The following is a 13,808-nucleotide window of genomic DNA, read 5'->3' on the forward strand; positions in this document are numbered from 1 at the left end:
AGGTAACATCTTTTTCCTTATTTTCCTTTCCGTAGGAGGGCAAATTCAAGAAGGAGAAGGGTGTGCGTGTTGGAGAGAGAGAAGACTCACTTCCTCCAGACTACAGGTTTAAAGAGGAGGAACTCAAAAAACTGCCTGCTCCTAAACCTGAGGTGAGACTGGGACAAATTATACTGTAAACAGCTTTTTATTATCAGAGCACAAGCTCAGTGATCAAGGTGCAGATAGATTTTTTTTTTGTTCTCTAATTGAAACTTTATATGAGTCTATGTTTTAAAAAACAAATCTTATTTGCATTGATGCGGCAAAGATCCCACCCATGTTCCTTGAACATATTTGAATCAGAGCCCCTCATTATTTCCCTCCTCTACTCCTCCTCTAGCCCACCATGGGTACTGGTGAAGCTCTGGACATTTTGACTGGAGACTTCATGAGCTCCTCAGCAGCTCCTGTTGTCCAGGCTCCTGTTGTCAAGGCTCCTGTTGTCAAGGCCCCTGTTGTCAGCCCCTCAGCTCCCCCTGCACAGGTACATTTTAAATCCAGCACAGTTTACTGCAGTGATACAGAGATGCCACTGGATATATTTTTAATGCTGCATTCATGTCACTCTTCCAGCCATCTGCAGACTTTGCTCTGGATGCCTTGGCGGGTGACTTTGTGGCCTGCACTGCTGCTCCAGCAGTGAAGTCTGAGTGTCCTCCCACAGAAGCTACCCTGGAGGTAAACAAACAAGTACAACTCAAGCCTCTTTGGACCACTTAGACTCTCTAAAACCCTGCAGCTCCACAAGAATCTTTTTTGTGTTTGTGCACTCAGCTGCCAGCAGAAGCAGACAATGCCCTGGACGCTCTATCAGACACCTTGAAGGATATTACACCTACCCCACAGCCCGAACCTGTTGTTCCCGCCAAAGACATTGTCGAGGTAGCCACTGTGCTTCAGGAGCAGAGCCACGAGAGCACGAGGGAGAATATTTTGAATTTCAGAGTGCTCAGATGAAAAAGCCCACCAGTCACTTCAGCTGTTCTGATTTGTATGATCGTTGCAGGAGAAAAAGGCGGTTGAAGAGAGGCTGATAAAGATGGGAGAGAGAGACGACACGCTGCCACCAGAGTTTCGACCCACTGAAGAAGATCTCAAGGTAAAGTGACATCTGTATTTGTACGTTTGGTAGCATGTGACACTTACTGACCCCGTATGAGTTTGATCAGCCTAAATAAATGTTAATGTTAATCTCTGTTCAAATAAAGCTGAAGTGTTATTTACTGGAAGTTTGTAATTAAACCAATCAAATCATTTTTAGCCATGCAGTTTTGATGCATGACAAACTATAAGGATGTAATGGTTCCTAGATTGTTTATGTGATGTCAGATTTTTATCTAAAAACAACAGTGACATATACCAACTAATGAAATGGATGTTACGAAGAAAGAGAGATTTTTTTTCTGTTTGAAGGAGACTTTGCTGGGTAACTGTCTTGATCTAATCTTGGGAAAATCTACTTTGTGAGGTTGGATTTGAATATTTACTGGGATATGCTTATTTACAAGTTGTTGCGGTGGTAATAATTTTACTGTGTCTAATATTCATCAATTTCATTTGAAAGAAAAAGGCAGAAGCAGAGGCAAAAGCAGCTGCAGCACCCAAAGAGGTAAAAATACGCACACAGTATACAACAGTAGACGACCACCGTGAAACTTCTATGTAAATGTATATAAATACAACATGCAGGTAGTTTGATTTAGTGTCTTTCTGTAGAAGACTATGGATGATAAAACAGCCTTGGACCTGCTGTCCGGTGACTTCTATGCTGCTCCTACCCCCACTGCACCAGTCACATCAGCTGCAGGCGCAGCAAAGCTGGAACCTCCTGTGCTGGACTCAGACCCCCTGAAGGTAACGCTGAAAATAAATTCCAAAGCCAAAGCCCATACATCTTATCCTATGGCGAGACGAATAAAAAAGTTTTTGTTCTTTCTTTCTTGTTTTCATTCTTTCCCAGCCAATGCCTGGCCCTGTCCTAGAGTCCCTGTCAGACACATTGCTCCCAGACGCCGTGAAAACTAAGACAGACAAACCAAAGGTAAAGAGAGGATTTGTGTGATATCGGGATGTAAGATTGCTTTATCAGGTGGCATTGTTGAAAAAGTCAAAAGTAGGAAGGAAGACCAGGGCCCTTATTTACCAAACTTCTAACAGTTACACGTACAAATGCTTTAAAGAGCAAAGGTTTCCTTGTAAAGTGAAGAATAAGAGACATTTAGCAATTGAGTTGATTATACTGCACACGTTATTCATGATATTCATATTCCAGTCACTACAAAACACGTCTCAGAAGGTGTCCAATCAACTGTGCTGCAGTCATTAAGGATCTACTTTTAACTGACTTGAAACCTCTGGAGCTCTGTCAAATGTAGCATTTTTAAATCATCATCATTATCATAAGCAATTTAATAAATAACTTGTAAGAGGGAGTAAGAGTGAAGCAAATAATCTAACATTTCTCTTGTAGCAGTTTGATAAACACAGGCCTGGATCTAAGTCTTTGTAAAACCTGACATCCAATGGTAAAAACCTGTAATTGACTAATGCCACCTTACATGCATGGTTACTGACATTTAAGTTTTTCCTGTTACATGGCGCCCCCTGTAGGTTGTTTACTAGCATATATTGTATCAGTGGTCACCCCATCATGGAGCGACGTGGAGTTGAGCCTAACCAAGGTGTCAACTTTGTTACAGGGCAAGAGCAAGTCAAAGTCAAGGTCTAAAGTAAGCGACCTGCCCGCTGCATGTAGACCTACATAAAGTTGAATATGCACTATAATGAAACATAAATGAATCTGTGCGCTTATAATTGAATCAAAATCAAAACAAATCATCAAAATCTCCATCGCTGGAGCCTGCACAAAGCTGCATGTGATGCACTCGCCTGTCTCTGCTTTCTTAATTACACTAAATCCAACCAAATAATGACGTTCAATCTGTATAATTACTGCATGCAAAGGCGCTGCTTCTTCTTTTTAATTGCAAATTTCTATTTCAGAAACACCACACAGATGAGCCATCTGCTGCTGACCACCTATCAGCTCAGCTAAGCTCAGACGTTGTCCCAACATCTACAAAGAAAGGAGGCAAGAGCTAGACTACTCGGTAAGGTTTGTTCTCACCTTTTGCACAACGTTCCCGTCTGATGAGCATAAACGTGAAACATATTTTAACTCTCTGCTGAATGTGCCTCTGAATGTGTTGCAGGTTTGTCGGTGCAATTTGTCCTCCAGGCCACAGGGACGCATCAGTGAGGGAGCTGCTCTCTGGATAATGATTCTATTTTTCTAAATCGTTAAGAATGTATACTGGAAGAAAGACAAACCCTAGACACACCCATAGCACTTGCTCAACACACACACACACACACACACACACACACACACACACACACGCCAAGCTCTACGTGCAGCGCCTTTCTTGTTCGGTTTAATGTATTTAAGGGTAAGAAGCTTTTGTTTTCTGTGTTTAGGCAAAATGAAAGAAGAAGAAGACTTTTAAATGAAGGTGGGTCATTACAGAATGAGTCATGACCAAAGAAAGAAGAGAAACTGCGGGGAAAGAGAGGAATTAAAAACAAGTGAAAAATGGTTTTGTTGGTTGGTGTGTGGTGGTGCTTGCTGAGGCAAGGAAGGCGTTGCCCGTCAGAGTCCTGCATGTACATCTCAGCTGACAGTTTCTGTTTCTCCGACGGTGGGAGCAGTGGTGACTGTCAGCTCTCCTGGGAGCAGCACAGAGTGGGTCTATAGTATTGGGATGTTTGTGCAATCTTGATGTACACAGAAAAGCCAAGTTTTCTACCATGATGGTCGGATGCCATTAAGACACTAGTGTACAGCTTATTTTGCTTATGTTTTGGACAGCATATAGTTTACATGATATGTGGAGGAGGTGTTCTGCTTCATTCTGTATTCAAGAGCTTCATGCGAAGGCTTTTTGTTTGCGTAGAGATCTGTCAACAGAAGAAAAAAAACAAAACTTTGCTGGTGTCCAGAAGTGCACGAGTGAGCCGAGGTGTTTTACAAGCTTTGTAAACTGCCCCTGTTTGTATACTGTAAAAAAAGACTTTTTTTTTTCTCTATATTAAAAAAAAACACTGTATAATTTAGAAAACACTTCCAGTCACGAATCAATATACTTTCCCCAAGTTTTTTTTTTTTTTTTCATGTCAAAGGTTTTGTGTGGGTGTGAGTCAAAAGATATGAGAGATATTTTAGATATCGGAGTACTAATTAAATAAAAAATCAAAACATTTGAATGGTGTCTACATGTAGAGTCCGGTTTATACACTTTGTGTCTGAGATGAGAAGCACAACATTAAATGTGAGTAAAAAGTCCTGCAGGAAATCAAAAAACAGTTTGTGAACATGAACCCATTTCATTCTGCATACAGTTGTAGCAGCCCACTTCCTTTTTACTTGGGGGGACTTACTACAAAACAACTACTTGCTCTACTTTCTGCGCCAAGACCCTGAACAACTGATGGAGACGCAGATGCGTGGGCTTAGTTTGATGTGTGAAAAAAAAAAGAGTAAAATAAGAAACATGAAGACAAAGAAAGATTTACTGCAGCCAAGAGAGGAGGCTTGTCTGAGTGGTATTGTACTTTATTTATTTATGAAATTCAAGACAGTGTGATGATTTTAAAAAACTGCACACACAATTTTACAAAACAAAAACTCTCATAAACTCTCATATTGTTCCTCATAATTCAGAAAAAGGAAAAAAAAGTGTGTTTATTTATTTCCAGCTAAGGCACCAGAGTGCCCATAGAGAGAAAGGAGAAATATAGTGGCCACGTTTTACAATATGAGAACTCAAAGCACGAGTTCAGTACACAGCACAGAGCACAGCAGACCAGCCTTACTCCCCTGCATGAAGTGCACCTGCTTTAAGAAGCGTGTTTGTGGACCCACATATTCTCACACGCGGATGCAGCGAGCTACAAAGTGCACAAACTGCACTCTGACAATTAAGCTTAGGTAACTATAAAATCAACCTAATCTTAACATCGAGTTCTTCACTATAATAAAGACTACGTTGAACGCAGATATGCTATGAACACGCACTTAATCCAAGTACCACCGTGCGTAAAGACGCACAACCGACTGTGGTTATTCTTTTAATCTGCTAAACTATTGGCAGCCTGTGTGTTTAACGTGGGCTCATTATGATGAAGGATTTTTGTCAGGTTGGTTTTCATAGATTAGTTACAGTGAGGGCATTTGGCAGCTGATTTCTATCAGTGCGTAAAAATGTGGATGGATGCAGACATCGATGATTTCTGACGTTCTGAAGTAGTCTCTGATTTTAAAGCGTGTCCTCACCATTCATGGATATTTCCTGTATCATTTACATTCAGCTCCCATCACAATCCTACATGACAACTGACAACGAAAACAGTATTGAGGGCGGGGTGGGTTATGGCACGTTTTAGCTCTGACACAGAAAACTCTTGTGTGATCGCACTCACGGTGTTACACGTGAATGATTTGCCATGACGCACTTCTTTTAAATAGTGGCAACAGCATTTCGTTCCTCACCAAAATGAACCCACATTTAGCATGATAGATCCACAGACAGCAGAATCGCTGAAAGTTTTGGAAACGTTTTATTAACATATTTTCTTCATGTAGTAAAACATAGCCTAAATATGTTTACATGTTTTTCTCTATGGTCATTCCGGAGGTGCGTAAAAAGTTGAAATCACAAGAACTGAAGGACAGTACAGCAAGAAGTAAAAATCTAAAAGTACATCTCATATATGAAAATGAAATTTACACAAAAGCAAAAATAATTATATACAAATCTGCACAATCTTCAATAAAAAAACCCAACATAAATCAGTGTGCTTAATTTAATTCTAATATTCTCAGGCCTTCAGCGTTTTTTTATTCAACATTCATTTGGGATTTGGATGAACAGACATTTCATATCGCATTATTTCATTAAAGGGTACAGTCTGACTATCACAGTGTGCAACTAAATGATAATGAAGCGCTTTGAAAGGATTTCATGTTGAATCCACTTTTTAACAATGTGAACTTTTTGCATAAATGTCGTTAAAATGTAAATAAGAGGAAAAATGATTTCTGCAACTAGAAACGACGCTGTAAGATGACTGCAGTTTAAAGAAACGTCCGTGAAATGGCAGCATTCAGATTAAATGTGCCTGTTGGCCGTCACTTGTTTTCCAGGAGCCGTGTTCCGCGGTCTATATGAGATAAACAAGATATTTAATAATAATAACAATAATATTTAATAATAACAATAATAATCATCATCTTCATCATAATAAGAAAATGTCAAAAACATGCACTGAGGGAATTTGTGTGTTTTAGGAAGAGAAATTATAATAAATATGTAATGAGTAGTTAGAGCTTATTTCACTGTTTTTTAGACTGGATATGTTTTCATGTGAAAACTTAAGACCACATTTAATATTTAAATAAAGAAGTATGTCTTTCTCCACCTTTATTATATTGCTGGCAGCATGGAAATGACTTTGAAACAGTATTTAGAAATAAAATTATTCTACGAACCTTTAATTCCCTAATAAGGAGTACTGTGATGAACTAAGTAATTTTGTTAATTATGGGGAAATGGACACAAAGTTGCTCTCAGCGTACTTAACATAGCACAACTTCTTCTGTTTTCCTTGAAATAACTGCTTATTTAATTAACACCTGGTGAACATTTCACTGAATAGCTAACTGAATAAATAAAAAAGATAGAGTGATTAAAAAAAGTAGTTTTGATGTCAGGGGTGTGGTGGGAGAACTTGAGCTAATATGACCTTGTTGACCAGTGTTGTAGTACTGGTAGTACTGTAGATTAGTTTTGGTCTTTAGATCAGTTTCAAAACCACTTTTTGAAGGTCTTTGATAATTTACTTTAGATTATTACTTTTTTTTAAAATTACTTTTACACTTTAAAAAGTTGTTTCACAGTCTGTAGTCATGGAGCAAACACCTGCGTGGCACAGAAAACTAAAGAGGGCATGAAAGGTCAGGTCGAGGTTTAACAACAAGACTATGAACCAACAGCTGCAGTATTTTCTGAAGCAGGTTATTAAAACAAACAAAAAAAAATCAATATGAAATAGGTCAAATTTGCTTCACAGAGCAAATCTGCAAAACAAAGTCCAAAAGAAAACACGCAGCCGTCTGTAAATCCTGCAATACGCTTACTGAGTAGGCTGCGAGGCACATGTCTCATACGGCGGATATTACTAAATGGAAAGATGTCTTTAGATTAAAAGAAAAATAAATAACTTACTTTCTTTTGTAATGGTGTGGACATCTCTTTGTCCTTACTTCTACAGCAAAACAAAAAGCATCATTAAAAACTTGAAACACATAAATGTATTATAACAAATCATCCAAGTTTAAATAAAGAGAAGCTGAAAAAACAGAAATTTAAAATTCTAAATGACTGACTGTTAAACATCATAAAAATAGCATTAACTGGCTACATGAAGTCGGTTATTTTTCAGATGAACTCACTATTGCAGTACAAGGCGGTTGTGATGAGAAGCAGAAGAAGAAGGCCACAGCCACTGACCAGTGGCCACAGTATGAGTGGACTACAAGACATGGAAGGACCTGAAGGACTGATTCCCCCTGCAAAGCATGTGCTCATTTACCACCTGTTTCTCTTTATAACAACATAAATGTGAAGATAATAAGAATTCACTGCACACAGTTGTAATTTGTAACATTTACCTTGAATGTTATTGCTGTCACAGACACATGGCGCGGCTGTTGTGCATAGATCTTGTTTGGTGGTGGTGGTGATGATCGGTGGTGCAACCTCAACTTTTTCTTAAAAGGCAATAAAAATGTGATCAGAGTGCGACTGAAAAGCATCCATCCTGTTATTATTAGACCAATATTATACAACAAAACTCACCTCCGACCAGCTGAATTACTGGGCCGAATTTCAATTCAGTACCCCTGTAAAGAGATGCACAGCTGTAAAGACCACTGTCCTTATCTCTGTTGAATGACTTCAGTGTTACAATATGGTGTTGGCTTCTTGTGTAAATGAATTCGGAGGAAGGGCTGGTTTGAGTCTGCTTTTTCAAGCCAGCACTGCTGAAAGAGGCAATGAATTCCATGCCAGATTTGTCCAGAACTCGAAACCAGACGATCAGAGTGCCCTTTTCTATAACTTCACATTCAATATCAGCCGGCTCCCCCTCTTTTATGGTTTTCTTGGCAACATCTCCTGCAGTCATTTCTAAAACATAAGATAGAACAAGAGCAGTAATATTATTCACCACCAAAAAGCAAATGGACCAGTGAACGCTTTAAAACTTTAAAGTAATGAATTCACTTATCAGTGAAATTTTACTTACTTTGACAAAATACCAGAATCACCAGAATATGAATCCACTTTTGGTCCATTTTTTTAATCTTGCAGACGACAATAGCCCCCAAACACGTCTTTGTGGTGTTTTCTGAAGCTTGCTAGGAGATAATTCAGTCAGATGGCAAACCACGCCCCACCTGTAACCTTCTTCTCTGCTATGTCAAATGAGATCATTGCAGCAGAGTGTTGCAGAGACCTCCTGCAGCATGATCGTGGTCTGCAAAATGTTTGAAGTGGAGCCCACCGATCTGCACTTCACACCTCTGCCTCTGGCTTGATGCATCGAACAGCACTTCACTCCCCAGATACTGACACAGAAAAGTAGCAGTGTATGTAGTATGTAGGTTGAAGAGGACAGAGTAGGAAGTCTAAAAACTGCATGATGAGCACATGTTAAGTCTGTGTGGCAGCCCACTTTCTGCTGACACAAGTCAACACAGTTTCTGCACAAATCGAACTGTGACTTTCAAGAGGAGACTCATCTTTATTCCCAATGTAGGCAAAAATATGCCCTGCTGAAGTGCCCCGGAGCAAGAATCCCTGCCAGCAGCTGGCCAATTGCTCTGTAGTTGACTTAACTTTTGATCTTCGACCTGTGTTTTCTTGCACAATAAAAGCAGCCGAAGAAAAGATTGATAAAGTCCTTAAGGGCTGCAACGATTAGTCATTAATTAGATTAATCGATAAGTTGACACTTTAGGGATGTTGCTATGACCTTTGGGAAACAGTGCTCAGCAGAAATAACTATTAGTTGCAGCCCTAATGTCCTTTGGAATTCCAAAAATATTATTTCACCTTCTAAGTGAAATTACTTATTTTAGCTGCAAACTGAATGGATCTGAACAGAGTTAAAAGTCAAGTCTAGGGGTGTCACGTCATGGTCAAGAGGTCTAATGAGACTCATACCACAAGTTCACCATCCCTGATATGAATCTGAGCACCTATAATTCTAAAATTTAAAAAAAGTACAAGCAATATTACACAAAAGCAATAACAGTAAAGGTTAACAATGCAATATGTCCAAAACAATGCGCACTGATGTCATACACCTGTCTACACCTGAGCAGCTTTTAGTGGTTTTGAACCGTTCTTTTCTCTTTTTTTTAACACTATTTACTCTTCTGTCTGGGCACTTGTTCTGTGCTATTTCATTTATTTACACCCAGAACACTCATTCACACTATGCTTTTGCAACTGATGCTTATTAATGTTATAAAAAATTAGGATTATACTGGGGTTCAGATGTTTTAAATCATATAATGTGTGTGTGTGTGTTCCCATTTCATACATGTCTTGTGGGCACTTCCCTTTCACGGAGTTCAGAAAAGAACAAGGGTCAGCGACAGGTCAGGGGGGTGTCCTTTAGACTAGGGGACCTTCTGCTGGCTACTGATTAGAGAACTGAGAAAGACAATATGATGTTATCTATGGGGAGGGGAGGTGTCTGAGAGTGTATTTGAGAGTGTATTAAAACTAACTGTCAAGGCTCATTGGGAGCCTTTTTCTCTGTAACCCCTTCTGTGTTGAACGCTCTTTCTTGTACAAGAATAATAAATTCAACTTAAACTTTAATACTTCGAATCCAGTCTTCTTTATTGAAGGGTCATTTGAAAATTCCTATAACAATCAATATATTACATGTAACCATAAAACAATAGTAAATTACATTTTTAATCTTTGTGTGACGTTTTGACGTTGTGACGTCACTCACTGGTTCAGTTTGTAACAGGATTACAGATTGTATTTGTGTTATTTGTTAAGCAGTGAGTAGTTAAGAGCAGTGGTGGAAAAATAACTTTTACTAGTGAAGTAAAAGTTGTAAATACCACGGTGTAGTTACAATTAATAGTTCTACATTCAAAATTGTACTTAAAACCAGTACTTGGATACATGTACATCCCACCACTGGTTAAAAGTCTACTTATTCTGATTATATCACTTAGATAGAAGTCACTGATATAAACTTGTCAAATTGTAGCATCACCTCACAGATTGAAAACACAACAAAGGTGTTACATCACTGCAGCAAAGTGAAAATGTAAAGCGCTAGATGGCAGCAAAAGCAGGATTTACAGCTGCTGCTGCTATGCTTAGCAGCATCTGAAACTTTAAAGTGGTTGTACGACTGGTCACACCCTAATCAGTGATGTCACAGCAGGTGTTTTACCTTTGAAGGCTGAAGAAATGCTAACACAAGGAAACACCTGCTGTGACATAAGTGGTTGGGGTGTGGCTTGAAAAGCAACATGCGTGGAGTCCACAGACTGCAGTAGAGAAGCAGCAGTTTAATGTCTCGACCCTGATGATGTCATCAGGGTTATCTGAAATGAAATCATTTTGGCTTGTTTTTAGCAGAAAACCCGTGTCATAAACTTCCGTTGTGGAGTTTGAAAGACATGGGCATGTACCAGACAAAAGCAGGATCCAGCGTTTTGGTAATCAGACCAAATTGAAGCTACTGCTTTAATTTTGATGATTGTTTTTGAAAATCTCTCTCTTGCAAGTCCCCAAATTTAAGAGGTGTATCTTTAAGATTTTGGAGAGCTACTGTTACAACCCAGCTGTAAGCTGTACTCAAATGCTTAGCAGGAGAACAGGGCCCAAAAATGACCCAGGTCGTAAAGCAGTATTTTCCATTAACATCAAAGTTACAACAACAAAAGGCATAGCGTCTATCTCAGCAATAACTAGCATCATGTTACTTCATGTGTCTAACAGTTGTAAGGAAGTGAAACTTTCTTCAGATCAACTGAGAGAGCCTCAGCAGCTGTGACGTAACCCAGGGCCTGTTCTATTTCCTCTTCAGTGCTGGAAAGTAAACGCACCGATTTAGTAATGGGCAACAAGTGCTGACATTTTGCTCTCTTGTGGGCGATTTATCTGTTCCATGGGTGGGAGGCGAGAGGGAAACAGAGACAGGCAGAGACTGAGAGAAACAGAGAATTAAATACATTATTTGGTTTTATTAGCCCGTGCCTTGGAGCTTTTTCTTTACCCTGTCATACTATTTCCTCAAAATGCAGATGCTTATTATAGACCTAACTTGTTTTTTTTGTTTTTAATAGATTACTTTGACAGTTATTGAGTGAAACCGCGATGGAAATCAGGCACATATTTTCAGTAAGCAGGGGATTCTGTTGATGCTTTGAGTTAAAAGGGAGACCCAGTCAAAATGCTCTGTTAGCCCACTTCACCTTTCCATATCTCTGTTTCAGGGATGAGTCACTCACAAAACACACCTGCATGGGCTTCCCTATCTTAGTCACACAAGGGGGTCTCCAACCTGAAACTTACATCTATGCGTGTCTGTATGTAGTGGGTGACCAGGGGAAGCCAGTAGGAAAGAGAGTAACCTGTACAGTAGCATAGCTTGACATTCAAATGCAGTCAGAAGAGGCGTCCTTACGTCCTGAAAATAGAAGTAAACCAGTATCAATACCAGTAAATCAGCAGTGGTACCTGTTGTTTGCTCACCAGTTCCAGTTTCCAGGCATTATAGGATATAAGGTTGTGAAAAGAAAACCAAGAGCAACAAGAGGAGTAAGTAGAAATAGAGAACTTGGAAATGGAGGAACTGTGCATGTATAGATGCCTGTATACAAATATATGTTTGATCATAATTTCTTATGTTACTGAGACTTCCTGTCAGGACTATATATGTGGAATTTTGGAAAATAATTTCTGAATATAAACAGACCATTTTGGCTTTTGCTGGAATATATAAAATGTAACATGGAAGATGTGAAAAACACTGACTCATCGTGTGGACTGGTAATGTGTGATAAATCTAAAAATCTAAAAATTTAAAAAGCCTTACTGTCTTAAGATCTCTGTCTCAAGATTGTTGATCCTGTAAGAATAAGCTGACGTTTCACACAAGAGGTTGTCTGCTTAGCCTATTTTTAGGCATTTAGCATAATTTAACACTGCTGATTTACATTTATGTATTTGGAATCAGACATTTTTACCACCTGACTGATATGCTGGTATGTATTCTTGTTGTATCATTTAAGTGTCATGGATTTAAATGTTGAACTGTTGCGTTTTACAGAACTAATCACGGTTATATAGCATACATACGGTATAATATGTATTTTTTTTTATAACTGTGAACATGTATAATCTCTTGGAGAAAGAAGTAGAAGAGAGGTTTTCTCAATGTATGTGATGTGTAAATTATTTATTATCAATGGTGTTCTGCATAAATATTTCAAAAGTCCTTTTGTAATATATAACAAAAAATGTAAATAAAAATTCTGCAACATGAGCCGACTAAAATAGACTAAACTTTGAAATAGTGACTGGAGTTAAAATGACAAGAGATCTTTATAGAAAACATTATGCCCTCATGTCCAATTAATAGTTAATTTTAACAATGAATTGAATCAGTGTAGGTTGCTACACATGTGTTACATTTTAAACACTAGTACTAACACACTGTAGTGTACACAGCAGTGTGCAATACATGTTTATCAGAAGGTGGCAGAGGATACACACACACACAAATGGTTTATAAAGTGTATTGTGTTTTTTTTTTACATTCATGTTTCATTTGTACAGTGTCTGTTGTTTGGAATGCACACTGTTTGTAATCAAGAAGAGAAGAAATCAATCCTGTATGTTAGATGTCCTACTAAATGTCTGTAACTTCCTGGAGCCGATGAATGTGAAACAATTCTTCAAGCATCGACACAAAATGATAATAATATACTGTACGCGCAGTTTATTGGTGAAACTAAAACATTTTTGTACAAGAGAGCGTTAAAATCTCCCACCATAAAGGTTTTCATATTCAGTTTTCTATCATAAAGTTAACTATCATAAAGAGATTTTCATTAAACTTTATCATCTTTTGGAGGCTATCTTTTGTGGTGCTGTTGAACTGTATTCTTAATTTATATTGGGAAGTGTTTCAATAACTTTGTCAACCCAATTAGTGTGACTGTTCATATTAAACTGAATAAACTAAATACAATCTTGGTCCATTTTGTTTGTAACAGTAACAGTAACAGTAACAGTAACAGTAACAGTTACAGTTACAGTTACCAGTACTTGTTTAATTTTGTTTATTTAAATAAATGTTTATGGTATTTAACAAATCTAGCCTTGCGCAGTTTATGCTATTTATTTTAACATCGTATAGTAATATAGTTTGATTTATGATTTATAAATTAATAAACACCCTACCCCACCCACACATACAAACACACACATGCACACATACATGTACTGTATATATTTATAATACGTAGTAATAGTCATTCACTGTATTTAAATGCATTTGGTGAATTAACTGTATTATAGAATATACAATAAAACACACTCAAACAGGAAGCTGCCCTTTTTTCAGTTTTCATTAAAGTTTTTTTTTTCTTACTGTATTCTCAT

At 38.2% G+C, this 13,808-nt stretch overlaps 2 protein-coding genes across 49 annotated transcripts in view; one reads left to right on the forward strand and one right to left on the reverse strand.

Annotated features, from left to right (window-relative positions):
• Positions 1-4,293, forward strand: part of cast (calpastatin) — a 33,903-nt gene extending 29,610 nt beyond the window's left edge. For 41 of the 46 annotated variants that reach the window (XM_027279070.1, XM_027279062.1, XM_027279069.1 and 38 more), the window contains 11 exons: positions 36-152; positions 383-526; positions 616-720; positions 817-924; positions 1,049-1,141; positions 1,607-1,651; positions 1,759-1,896; positions 2,003-2,083; positions 2,742-2,771; positions 3,046-3,152; positions 3,255-4,293. In XM_027279070.1, coding sequence (XP_027134871.1) covers positions 36-152; positions 383-526; positions 616-720; positions 817-924; positions 1,049-1,141; positions 1,607-1,651; positions 1,759-1,896; positions 2,003-2,083; positions 2,742-2,771; positions 3,046-3,144 — 960 coding nt within the window. In that variant the 3' untranslated portion in view covers positions 3,145-3,152; positions 3,255-4,293. Of the gene's footprint in view, positions 1-35; positions 153-382; positions 527-615; positions 721-816; positions 925-1,048; positions 1,142-1,606; positions 1,652-1,758; positions 1,897-2,002; positions 2,084-2,741; positions 2,772-3,045; positions 3,158-3,254 lie in introns of all 46 variants that reach the window. The other 5 variants (XM_027279040.1, XM_027279037.1, XM_027279036.1 and 2 more) reach the window with 5 other exon arrangements.
• Positions 4,294-4,805: 512 nt separating this feature from the next.
• Positions 4,806-9,619, reverse strand: cd8a (CD8a molecule). Of its 3 annotated transcripts, XR_002042929.2 has the most exons (7): positions 8,407-8,778; positions 7,959-8,288; positions 7,772-7,870; positions 7,553-7,669; positions 7,326-7,365; positions 5,531-6,261; positions 4,806-5,409 (listed from the first exon to the last, which is right to left on the reverse strand). XR_002042929.2 is itself a non-coding variant. In XM_019275303.2 (6 exons), the coding sequence occupies exons 1-6, from the start codon at positions 8,453-8,455 to the stop codon at positions 6,210-6,212; spliced, it is 684 nt and encodes a 227-aa protein (XP_019130848.2). In that variant the 5' UTR covers positions 8,456-9,619; the 3' UTR covers positions 4,806-6,209. The 3 variants fall into 3 exon arrangements, 2 of the variants coding, with proteins under 2 accessions (XP_019130848.2, XP_010741620.3); XM_019275303.2 differs by having other exon boundaries at positions 4,806-6,261; positions 7,326-7,362; positions 8,407-9,619; XM_010743318.3 differs by having other exon boundaries at positions 4,806-6,261.
• Positions 9,620-13,808: the final 4,189 nt, after the last annotated feature.

This window comes from Larimichthys crocea, chromosome VI (genome assembly GCF_000972845.2).
Source record: "Larimichthys crocea isolate SSNF chromosome VI, L_crocea_2.0, whole genome shotgun sequence".
NCBI lineage: Eukaryota > Metazoa > Chordata > Actinopteri > Sciaenidae > Larimichthys > Larimichthys crocea.

Coding starts and splice junctions, on each gene's coding strand:
- cd8a (XM_010743318.3), bottom strand. CDS start 8,455: ATGGACCAAAAGTGGATTCATATTCTGGTGATTCTGGTATTTTGTCAA. Junction 7,871..7,958: donor AGTAATTCAGCTGGTCGGAG/GTGAGTTTTGTT, acceptor TTGCCTTTTAAG/AAAAAGTTGAGGTTGCACCA. Junction 7,670..7,771: donor TGACAGCAATAACATTCAAG/GTAAATGTTACA, acceptor CATGCTTTGCAG/GGGGAATCAGTCCTTCAGGT.